The sequence below is a fragment of the Meles meles genome, chromosome 16 (assembly GCF_922984935.1).
Source record: "Meles meles chromosome 16, mMelMel3.1 paternal haplotype, whole genome shotgun sequence".
NCBI classification, from domain to species: Eukaryota; Metazoa; Chordata; class Mammalia; order Carnivora; family Mustelidae; genus Meles; species Meles meles.
In genome coordinates, this window is record NC_060081.1 from 12,575,873 (window position 1) to 12,588,579 (window position 12,707).

A 12,707-nucleotide genomic window follows, 5' to 3' on the forward strand; every position below is an offset into this window, starting at 1 on the left:
AGAGAATATAGTCAATAATATTGTCATAGTATTATATAGTGACAGATGGTAACTAGTTTAACGTGGTGAGCATTTCATAATGCATATAAATGTCAAATCACGATGTTGTACATCTGTAACTAACAAAATATATGTCAACTATAATGTATAATAAAGAACTCAACTGGGCTGACTACTTAAAAAAATAAACAGTCCACAGAGGATTAGAACAAGATCCAGAATCTGTACAATATCCAAAAGGTCCCAAATACAATCCAAAAGTCACTGAACCAGAAAATGTGCTAACTCTCAAGAGAAATGCCAATCCTTACATGATCCAGGTGCTGAACATTTAGGTACATTCCCTGAGGTAAATACAAATGAATGCAAATCGAAAGATAAAAATTCTCATAAGGAAAATTAAACATAATTTTTATAAGAACATAATTAGCAATTTTAGAACATTAAAATGTCAGAAATAAAAAATTCCCTAGATGATCTCAGTAGCAACATGGAAATGAAAGAAGAAACAATGAATGTAACAGTAGATAATAGACATTATCAAATCTGAAGAACACAGAAGAAACAGTTGAGGAAAAAGGAGCAAGGCGGTCTATGGTGTAACACCAAAAGACCTAACATATGAGTCACTGGAGACACAGAAGGAAGAGAAAGCAGTTGGAACATAAAAAAATAAGTGAAGAAATAATTGGTTGAAAACTTTCCAGATTTGGTGAAAGACATTAATTTACAAAGCCAAGATGTTCAGTGAACTCCAAACAGGATAAACTCGAAGAAAAGCATGTGGAGATACCTCATAATTAAATGGCTGCTGAAAAATACAGATAAAGAAAAATCATGATTCTATTTACATGACATTCTGGGAAAAGGCAGAAGTACAGGGACAGAAAATAGGTCAGTGGTTACTGGCAGGAGGAGGGGGTACTAGGGGCACGGAGGGATAACTACAAAGGGGCATATGGTAACTTTTGGAGTGCTAGAATTATTTCTTATTAGGATTATAGTGATGATTACAAGATATATGCATTTTTCAAAACAATGAAATTTATTCTACATAAGTTACAAATATAGTTATGTATCTGTTGATATGAAACAAAGTACACCCTACCACCTAGATAATGTTCTTGATAAAAATATGCAACCTTAAAAAAATCCTTAGGAAACAATCAAGCAAATCCAGAATATGACATACTCCATATGACTGCTGGCCTGGAATCTTCAAAGAAAAGTCTCACAAAAGAATCGTTGACTGTTCTAGATTCAAAGAAACCAAAAAGGTATAAAAATCAAGTATAATGCATGAATTCTATCTAGTTCCTTGATCAGAAAATAAAACAAGCAATAAAAGATTTCAATACAGTGGGGCACCTGGGTGGCTCAGCTGGTTAAGAATCTGACTCAGCTTCAGTTCAGGTCATGATCTTGGAATTGTGGGATTGAGCCCCTGGAGTCGGGCTCCATGTTCAACAGGGAGATGGCTTGAGAATCTCTGCCTCTCCCTCTCCATATACACTGGCATGCACACTTTCTCTCTCTCTCAAATAAATGAATAAAATCTTAAAAAAATATATCTTAAGACCCAATTGGGAAAGTGTACGCAGACTGTATATGAAGTTAAATTACTTTATTAGCATTAATTTCCTAATATGATAATGATGCGGCAAACGTCCTTATGCTTAGGAGACACACAGCCCTAAAATTAAGCACTGATAATACTAAGGAAGTATTTAGGGGTGCTAAGTCGTGATTTTTACAAGTTAGTTTCAAACAGTCCAGGAAAAACTACATGGGGGGATGGGAGAGTGGAGAAGAAATAAAGCATATGCTGCAAAATGCTAATAATTAGTGAATCTAAGAAAAACAGAAATTACATTATTCTGAAATCAAATGCTATATAGTTACCTCCTTTATAATCTGAAATCTTGTAAGAACCTCTTCTTCGACACCTTTAATTTTACTCAAAGCAGTTTCATGTCTGAAAAGTAGTTGTTCTCTGTCAACTAAAAAACGTTCCCGCTTTTGAAGTTCTTCAGCAAACTCCTGTTGTGCTGCAGTTTCACACTGTATTAAAATGTCAGATTCAAGTGTTTTTAGAAAGTACATTCACAAATTCTATAAATTGTTTTATTTACTGAGGTTGTAGCTTAATCAAATGGTGTTTACATGGGTACAAGAAAAATATGGATTACAGTAACAGCTAAACTATCATCATAGCATATAAGCGTGCACAGAAAATCTATCTTGTTGCAAAATGATGTGACAACGTAGTGAGACTCGACTCCGAGGACTCAAGAGAATTTGGGGTCCAAAATGCATCTGTATTATGCAGAATAATCCCCCATCCGGCTTCAATTCCACATTCCACTTCAACCTCACCATCTACTCTTTTCCCTATACTCTCCATCTCCTTCCCTTCTTGTCCTTCACTTGGGCTAAAAGACCCCAGCCCTGCATTATAGCACTAATCTCAATGCCACATTGCTCAACACCAATGGAGAAAACACACACACACACACACACACACACACACACACACACACACACACAGTTGGACTATTGTAAACTCTGGGAACCTCTAACTGGATTCTCAATGCAGTCCAGAAATCATTTTATATTTTCATGGTTGTCTCTCTCTCTCCTACTCTTCACAGTGCCTATTTCAAAACCTTCTCCATTCTTTACTTTGAATACCTCATCTCCTACATGATTCTGTGCAGACAGCCTCATCCCTAATTCACAGAGAAAACAGAAGACAGCAGAAGGGAACACCAGCCTCCTGCCCTCAAGACACACAGGTTTCTCCTTCCCTCCCATTACAAAGGCAAACTCAGGATCTCACTGCCTTCTGCCTTCTTTGGACACTGCTGTGCTAGTAATCCCTCTAATATTTTTAATCTTTTCCATCTCATCTGAAATGGGGTTGCTCTTGACCATACCCACTAACTGCCTCTCTTTCACAAAATTCTTTAACACTTTGTCTACACCTGCTGAGTTCTATTTCCCAATCACTCCTCAATTTACTTCAATCTGGCCTCAGCCAGCATCACCTACTGAAATGACTTATCCATTATTACAGCTGAAGGTCACTTTCAGTTCTAATTTTATTGAGTCTCTCAACAGCATTTTATACGATAGGCCCTTTCTTTCAACCTAAAATAATCTCTTCCATTGGACTCTACAACACCACATTCTCCTGGTTTTCCACCTCACTCTCTGGTCATGGCTTCTCAGCCTCCCTTGGGGGTTCTGCTTTCTTTACTGTCATTTAATTACTAATGTTCCTCAGGATTTGGGCTTAAGTCACTTCCCTTCGCATCTTCTCATCTCTCTGCTTACTTCCCTCCACTCACTGGCTAAATTACTGTGTATATGCTAACTTCTCCCAACCTATAACTGCTCAGCTTTTTCTCCTAAGCTCGAATCTCAAGTCCAAACTTCCTATCTGTATGCTCTGAGGTAGGACAAATAAAAATGTCCAAACTGAATTCAACTAGCCATCAGAGAAATGCAAATCAAAACCACAATGAGGTGTCACTTCATACCCACTAGGATGGCCAGAATCAAAAAGACAGATAACAAATGTTGTCAATGATGTCAATCAGTTAAGAGTCTGCCTTCAGCTTGGGTCATGATCCCAGGATCCTGGGATCCATCAAGCTCAGTGTCAGGCTCCCTGCTCAGTGGGGAGTCTGCTTCTCCCCACCCCCCTCCTACCACCTCTGCCCTCCCACCCCTGCTCATGTATTCTCTCTCTCTCTCAAATAAATAAATAAAATCTTAAAAAAAAAAAAAAGTAATGGTGTTGTAAAGAGCCTAGAATGCTACATGGCAGTTAAAATGAATGAAATAGAACTACATTTTCCAAACATACAAATCTCAGAAATATAACAATGAACAAAGCAAGGAAGTTGCAAAAGAAAATCCACAATATGTTATTATTTATGTAGTATTTTAAAACATTCAAAGCAATACATATATTGCTTTGCCATATAATGGATCCACACTAATTTCAAGAGAGTGCTGAATCCTTGGGAGAAGGAAGAGGATATGGGATGGAGGAAGGTTGTTTCAACTTGAATCAAAGCATTTCATTTTCTTTAAAAATATCAAACAGAATTATTAATAAAATTAATTATGCATTAATTATGCAATATGGGCAATGGGTACACAGTTGATATTATAATACTATCTAGGTTCTTCTGTATCTCCTAAGTATTTTACGAACTTTTAAAAACTAAACAGCAAATGAAAAGATAATAGTCATAATAAAGAAATTATTTCCTACACAAAAATTGAAGTTATAAGTTTCAAAAAAACAGAATCTTCTCTCCCTCTAGTTTTGTTCCCTATCTCAGCAAAAAGAATCATTTATCCAACAGCCAAAAGAATAAACCTGCATTTCATCTTTGACTAAAACTCTACTGCACACCTCCCACATCAAAACAATCTCCAAGACCTACTGGATCACCTCTTAAAAATGTTGAGAATCTGGGCACCTGTGGCTCAGTGGGTTGGGCCTCTGCCTTCGGCTTGGGTCATGATCTCAGGGTCCCAGGATTGAGGCCCTCATCGGGCTCTCTACTTAGCGGGGAGCCTGCTTCCTCCTTTCTCTCTGCCTGCCTCTCTGCCTACTTGTGACCTCTGACTCTCTCTGTCAAATAAATAAATAAAAATCTTTAAAAAAAAAAATGTTGAGAATCCATCCACTTCTTTCCATCTCGAAGGCCCTCATCCAACCCAAGACACCACCAAGACATCTACATCTCTTGACAGTCTGCCCTCTGTCTAGATCTCATGTACTGGTGACAGCTTTAAATATCTATATGTAGGGGCACCTGGGTGGCTCAGTGGGTTAAGCCTCTGCCTTTGGCTCAGGTCATGATCTCAGGGTCCTGGGATAGAGCCCCACATCGGGCTCTCTGCTCAGCAAGGGGCCTGCTTCCCCCTCTCCCTCTGCCTGCTTCTCTGCCTACTTGAGATCTCTATCAATTAAATAAATAAAACTTTTAAAAAAGAAAGAAAGAAATATATGTAAATTACTACCAATTTAGACACCCATCTAAGAATATGTTCTAAATGCCAAGCTGATACATATATTTACATTAGGTCTCCATTAAAGTCTCAAACCTAATCCACTCCAAACTAAAATCATGATCTTGCTACCTATATTCACTCTTTCTCCAAGTTGTACAAAGCAGAAATGTATAAAATTATCCTAGATACCTATTCTCCCTATAGCATATCGAACTCATCATACTAGCCCATTTTACCTCCAAAAGCAATCTCTAATCTATTCAACTCCATTTCTCTGCCACCACCCAGTCCAAGTTACCATCACCTCTCACCTGCAGTATTACAGTAGGATACTCTACCCAATCTCCCAACTTCCATACCTATGTCCCTCCAACCAACTGATTTAACTATATATTAGATTAAGCAACTCCTCTGCTCTAAAAATCCTCAGTTACCAACTACATTTTCTTTGACTGAATATATCATCATGCTTCTGGGACTTCTCATATTAGACTATCACAGTCTAGTAGGCTAATCCCCTACCCTTCCTCCAGGGTATAAGTTAAATGATACTTTCTCGGAAAACCTTACCATTCTATCCTAATCAGGTTTCATATTATATCTGAACTAGTCACGTAAATTTATAAGACTAACTATATGGGTACTTACAATTGATTCTCCAAGGCTATGTGTGGCAAGAACCATATATATTTTATCTACTTCTATATATTCAACACTAAGCACGCAAAGGCATATTAACAAGTATTCAAACATATGCCGAATAAAATCACAAAATATGACAAAATGTGTAACTTAACAATGACCAACACAATAGAAAACCAAAAAAATTTTTTACGTTAGATTTGACTATAGATTAAACAAGATTAATTCATTGCACTTCATGTTTTAAAAAATATTTGTCTTTATTGTGTTTGCAATAAATGATATATCTTTAACACTTTGCTTATTCTTTTTAATCTCATAAAGTATTAGCACAGGAATCTTCCCAATGCACTATTTATAACTCTGTCACTCAGTTGCTTAAAAACCTGTAGCCATCCTGAGTGTTCCTTCCCCAGGCTGGTAAGTTCAGTCTAACAAATCACTCCTTTCCAAAAACCTCCCACCTCCAACTCTTGCCACCTGGAATGCCCTTCCCACTCCTCTCTTTTAAATTTTACCTCAGTCAAGTACCAAGTTATGTCTCTTCCTGAACTGTTCACTAGTGATTTTAGGCCAAAATAACCTTTTTCTGAAATGCTATGGTAATTATTACCTGAATTACTCAAACAAAATGAGATACTGGAGTATTTTTTTAGATACTGGTTTTTTAAAAAATGTTTATTTCCTTACATACAAATATAGCAGAATTCCAATTAGAACAATTTTGGTCAGGAATTGTGTATTACACATACTTTTCCTCCCTTCTGTACTCCCACCTAGTGGACACTTGATAAATACATGAAGTACATCCTTTAGAAACAAAGAAATCCCAAAGATGATAAATACCAATGTTCTGCACCGAATTTTGGTGAGAACTGACAAGAGAACTTCTTACGTACACATATGTAAAATAATGAATCACGACACTACTTCAAAAAGCACACTTTAGGGGTACTTAGCTGGCTCAGTTGGAGGAGCAAGTGACTCAGGGTTGTGAGTTCAAGCCCCATGTTGGGTGTAGAGATTAATAAAAAAAATAAATAAACTTAAAAAAAAAAGGACACTTAACCAGATTTTATTTTTTTGTTAAAAAAAAGATTTTATTCATTTGTCAGAGTGAGAGAGAGAGATAGCGCACACAAGAGAGAAAGCACAAGCAAGGAGAACAGCAGGCAGAGGCAGAAGGGGGCTCCCTGCCAGAGCAAGAAGCCCGAAGTAGGACTCAATTCCTGGTCCCCGAGATCATGACCTGAGCCGAAGGCAGATGCTTAATTGACTGAGCCACCCAGGTGTCCCAAGATTTTATTTCTTAAGCAAGGATGAGAGGGAAATAAAGAAATAAACACAAAACAGGAAACAGTTGGAATCTAAGCAATACGCCTATACCATTTATTTTTTCCCCTCAGCTATGAATTTTTCCCTTCAACATTGTAATAAATTTGTTTATTCCTTGTGATAAATTTACGTTTGTTCCCTTTTGACTGTCAACACTAATCTAAAATAATTAAAATGAAATACTCTATATTCAAATTTTATATATGTCTCGTGCTTAGAACGTAAATATATCTCAATTCAGTTTTTAGTTCTTACCTGCAGTTTCTGATGTATTTGAAATAATTCATCATAGATCTGATTAATCTGATGTGGAAGTATTCTCTGCTTGTTTGGTGCTTTAGATGTTGAATAGCTGACACGTCTCAGAGGGGAGTCATTTGCATTACTACAACATTCAGTCCAATTTCTTGAATTTGATGCCACATTAGTTGGCTGGGCAACTGTTAAAAAAGAAATTTAATTATAAAGCTTATTAATTTATAGTTTTAAGTATTCTCAGAGTACTCTTCAGGATGAGTTATTTTAAATATGAATTGTAGTATTGTTAAAAAGTCTCCAGTATTAAAAACAGTATGGAGGTTCTTCAGAAAGTTAAAAATAGAACTACCCTATGACCCAGAAACTGCACTACTAGATATTTATCCAAAGGACACAAAAATAGTGATTCGAAGGGGTACATACAGCTCAATGTTTAGAAACAAAGTCCACAATAGCCAAAATGTGGAAAGAGCTCAGATGTCCATCAACAGATAAATGGATAAAGAAGATGTGATATGTATATATGTATATATATGTGTGTGTTACATATATACATATATATGTATACACATACATATACACATGTACACATATATACACACACACACATACACACACAGTAGAATATTACTCAGCCATCAAAAAGAATGAAATCTTGCCATTTAAAATGACATGGATGGAACTATAGGGTATTACACTAAGTGAAGTAAGCCAAAGATAAATACTGCATGATTTCACTCATAGGTGGAATTTAAGAAACAAAACAGATGAACACAGGGGAAGGAAAGGAAAAATAAAATAAGATAAAAACGGAGAGGGAAGCAAACCATAAAAAAGACTCTTAACTATAGGGAACAAACTGAAGGTGGCTGGAGGAACGTAGGTGGGGGGAAGGGATAACTGAGTGATGGGCATTAAGGAGGGCACTTGATGTAATGAGCACTAGGTGTTATAGGCAACCAATGAATCACTAAATTCTACCCCTGAAATTAATAACACACTATGTTATCTAAATTGAATTTAAATGAAAAAAATTTTTAAAGTCTCCAGTATTACATGCAGAAAGAATTATATACAGCAAATGTGGTAAATGTTAAAATTAGAAAATCTGGGTGAAGACCTTACAGAAATTCTCTATGTTCTTTCTACAATTTTTCTGTAAGTCTGAAATAACTTCAAAATGGACTTTAAAGTGCATAGAAACACTCAGGTATTACCTGCCTAGGCCAAGAAATGTAAAGTTACATCAGAAACCCCTAATCACATTCCCTTCTCTCCTCTAAACCAAATTAACCTAACCCAAATACAGCATTAATCATTGCTTTATTTTTTTTAAATTTTTTACGATCTGGGTAAAAATTTAATAAAAAATTAAGACTTTGTTTTGCCTGGTTTTAAACCCTATATAATGTCTGTAATTTATATAATGATGTAATCACGTAATTTCTATTACCTCCTTTAAATATGTTCTTGTATTAATGACAGAATCAGTTTCACAAATCTTCACTACTTTATCCTATTTTATATTTTTATATGTCAACATTCCACTACAGGTGGATATTTGAGCTCTCTGTCTACACAGGTGCTCTACAGTCTTGCATGTGGCTGCTGATACACAAGCTCAAGAGTTTCTCTGGGGTACATGATTAACAGCAATATTGCTGGACCATAAGGGAAATGTGCAGGTTCAACTGTGCCAGTGATGCCAAACTGCTTGCCAAAGTGGTTATATTAATTTACTCTCCCAACAGCAATGGATGAACAAGTTCCTTTTGCTTCACTTCTTTACCAACACTATATTGCCAGAATTTATTTTCTGTTAGTACTGAAAGTGGTTTTAACTTGCATTAGCCTTCTTGAGAACCCTAGCTTTAAGAAAGGGGTCTCCTATTGCACTCCCCATCTTGGACAGACCTTAGGGAGCCAAAATAAAAAAAAACAAAAAACACAAATTCTTAACAAAGAAAAAAGTTCTAGAGGGCCTGACTGGCTCAGTCTATTAAGCACCACCTCTTGAGTTCGGCTTAGATCATGATCTCAGAGTAGTGAGATCAAGCCCCATGTGGGGCTCTGTACTCTTCTGGGAGTCCACTTGGGATTCTTTCTCCCTCTCCCTCTGTTCCCCCTCCTCCACATGTGCATGCAAGCAGACGCACTCCCCAATAAATAAATCTTAAAAAAAAAAAAAAAATGCACCTCACTCAGTTCAGAAAATGCCCTTAAAGTGAAAGTTCCATTTTTTAAAAGATTTTATTTATTTAGAGTACAGGAGGGGGAAGAGAGGCAGAAGGAGAGGGAGAAAGAATCCCAGGAGACTCCCGTGGAGCACAGAGCCCTACACTGGGCTCAATCCCAGGTCCCTGAGATCACACCATAGCTGAAATCAAGAGTTAGATGCCCAACCGACTGAGCCACCCAGGTGCCCCCAAAGTGAAAGACACTTTCACTGTTTTGCTTGCCTCTCTAGGTTCCCATTTCACAGTCCGTAGCTTAAATATTCCTTAATTATGTCAACTTTTAAATACATTCAACTTTTTTTCTTTTACATTATCCTGTATTTTCTATTGTTTTTCAGTGGGAAAATACACCACGTAGCAAGAAACACAAGTCCAGGCAGAATTACTTTTCACTTTAAAATGCTGAGGTGAATAGAAAGAGGATGATGAAGAGTGGGAAGGGAGAAATAAGCATGTGTTGTGTGTAGACAATATATGCCCCCAAGAGATGCAAAAAGGCTATCAAAAGGGCAACACTGTTCTCAAAGTCCTGCAGCCACTCTGGTTGCCTGTTGCCTTGAAATGCCGACAAAACTATGACATGCAGCCACATGTAGAGAGAGTTACTAAAGAAGTGCCTGATGAAGCTATATCTTAAGTAATCTGGAGTACTGTCTTAAAATATTAAAGGATTATTCAACTCTACCACAGTATTTAATGACTTCCTAACAAATACTAACATGAAGAAATATGAAGACATTATAAAAAATATTCAACTGATTACTAACTTATTTTGGTAATTTTGAGAACATAGAATACTTCTGGAAAATAATGAAGTTCATTTTTCTCTTCTCCTTTAGTTAACAGTAAGCACAGTTAATATCTCATGGCTTACAAAAATATAGAACACAGAAATATACATACACCTGAGGACCAGTGTTATTATTATGGGGTATACTTTATGTGCTCTACCTGACAAAGCTACTTTTTTAAAGATTTTATTTTTAAGTAATCTCTACACCCAGGGTGGGGCTTAGACTTATAACCCCGAGATGAAGAGTCACGTGCTCTACGTACTGAGCCAGCCAGATGCCCTGACAAAGCATCTTTTTAAGTAACTATTCTAAAATGATTACCTCTTTTACCTTTTTCTATGTCTTTAAAAGACTGTTTGGTTATTTTGGAGGTACTAATTCTATGATCATTCTCAATTAACTCTTCTTTTGTTTCTTGTTGCTTCAAATCTTGAAAAGAATCCAGTTCATCATCTAGGCTTTAAAAAAAAAAATCTAACACAGCATTCTGGAAGTTTTCTGCAGCATTTTAAAAGGACAAAACCGCTTTTCAAATATTAACAGCATAACAATTGAAAAAAATGTAACAAGCAAACATTTTTAAACACGGAAAACAAAACGTGAAAAGTAAACCACTGATCCTAAAAAGTCACTACGGTATTTTTCTATACACTCCAATGGGCTTAATTTAAAATGACATATACTTGTAGAACGCTCTATGACTTCCATACTCATTCTTTTGATTCCTAATACTTATGTGAGGTAGATAATACCAACTACTATTAGCTATAATTTTAGCTAAATGAGCTAACATTTAACAGGAAGAAGCTGAAATCTAAAGATTTTAAATAACTGACCTAGCTAGTAAAAGGTAAAAACAGGTGTTCTCTCCAAAAACATGATCTCAAAGTTGAAATTTCTAGAGCAAATGCTGCTCAGAGGAATATAATTCAAGTCACATAAGGCAATTTAAAATTCTCCAGTAGCCATATTAAAAACATAAAGCCACAAAATTTCAACAGTATCTCTAAAAAATTATTTTAATACATAATGAGTATTAAAAATTATTAAGGTATTTTGCATTCTTTCATTCATCTTTAAAATCCGGTGTATATTTCGTACTTGTATTTCAAGTACTCAGTAGCCTCCTGTGCCCTGTGGCTACTATGCTGGACAGCACTATAATCCAGATTAGATCATAAGTAGAGATTGTGAAAAAAAATGTTTAATGTTATAAAAACTTTCATAGTTCAAAAGCTTCAAGTTATAACTTGAAATTACACCCAGACCATTTATGATAACAAAAATGATAAAACTCTTAGTTAAATACAAGAAAATCATTTCCAGATATTCATAATTATCTCAAAAACAATTTTTACTTTCCTTACTCTATATTCAATCTACCTCATGTGCAAATCTTAAAACCACATCAACAAAGCTACTTTGTGAATGCCAAATGAAATAGTAGTAACAATGATAATAAAACATTTAAGTGCTTTTCTATGTTCTAAGCACTGTTCTATGTGCTTTACATGAATGAATGAATGAAGAAAATGAGGCAATTGTATAAAAAACTCAAGCATCCAAATATCAATTACCTTAATAATATACATATATTTTTGGCAGTTACATTTTCTTCTCCCCGTGATTATCTCAACATTCATTTTGTATATGTATACATCTTTATGACTTAACATTATTTCAAAACGTTTACCCCTTCTTGATGCACTTAGCACCTCCTTCTGCCACATATTTATGGCATTTAATTTTATCTAATTCAAAACTTCATTTCTCCTTAGCTTCTACTGTTTTTATATTGGTTTCACCCACTCACAGCCCAGCACTCTGCATGTAGTTAGCATCACCCTAGACTGATTTCTTCAATCTCTCTCAACTACGTAAAATATAGCTTAACACACTAGTAGACACACAATGGATACTGAGTTAAATATCACTGTCCAACAACTCTGCATTCATTTTTATCCTAGGTCCTTTAAAAAAAAAAAAAAAAAAGGAGCAGGGTTTTCATTGGGTCCTGGATGAATAACCAGAAAAATAATTGTTCATTTTTCATACTGTGCAAATAACTTTTCATTATACCACCAAACATAATGCTAGGTTTATGCTTTTATCACAGAGATGCTCAGTAAAAATTAATAAACCAGTCTCTTCAACCATTCAGCAGGCTCAGACTGCTTGTACTTCCTCTCAGAAAAAAAGCAAAGACATAAACAATCCACCCTTTAATCTCAGTTTTTTTGGATACCAAAGGGAGAGTAATACTAAGGAGTCAAGGTACTTTACCAATTCACATTTAAGTGTTTGAATGAACTACAAAGCGGTATTGTGCAAAGCTTTCCTTCATCAGAATAACATCTTAATGATGAACCCACTTTATCTCCAGATGAGAAGATATCCAAACCATCTG

The 12,707-nt window shown here is 35.8% G+C and overlaps 1 protein-coding gene across 4 annotated transcripts in view; it reads right to left on the reverse strand.

Moving 5' to 3' along the window:
* CCDC138 (coiled-coil domain containing 138) overlaps positions 1–12,707 on the reverse strand; it is a 128,462-nt gene that overhangs the window by 112,021 nt on the left and 3,734 nt on the right. For 3 of the 4 annotated variants that reach the window (XM_045981533.1, XM_045981532.1, XM_045981531.1), the window contains exons 3-6: positions 12,584–12,704; positions 10,631–10,758; positions 7,267–7,451; positions 1,903–2,061 (exon numbers count right to left, since the gene is read on the reverse strand). In XM_045981533.1, the coding sequence (XP_045837489.1) occupies positions 1,903–2,061; positions 7,267–7,451; positions 10,631–10,758; positions 12,584–12,704 (593 nt within the window). The remainder of the gene's footprint in view (positions 1–1,902; positions 2,062–7,266; positions 7,452–10,630; positions 10,759–12,583; positions 12,705–12,707) is intronic. The other variant, XM_045981534.1, reaches the window with a different exon arrangement.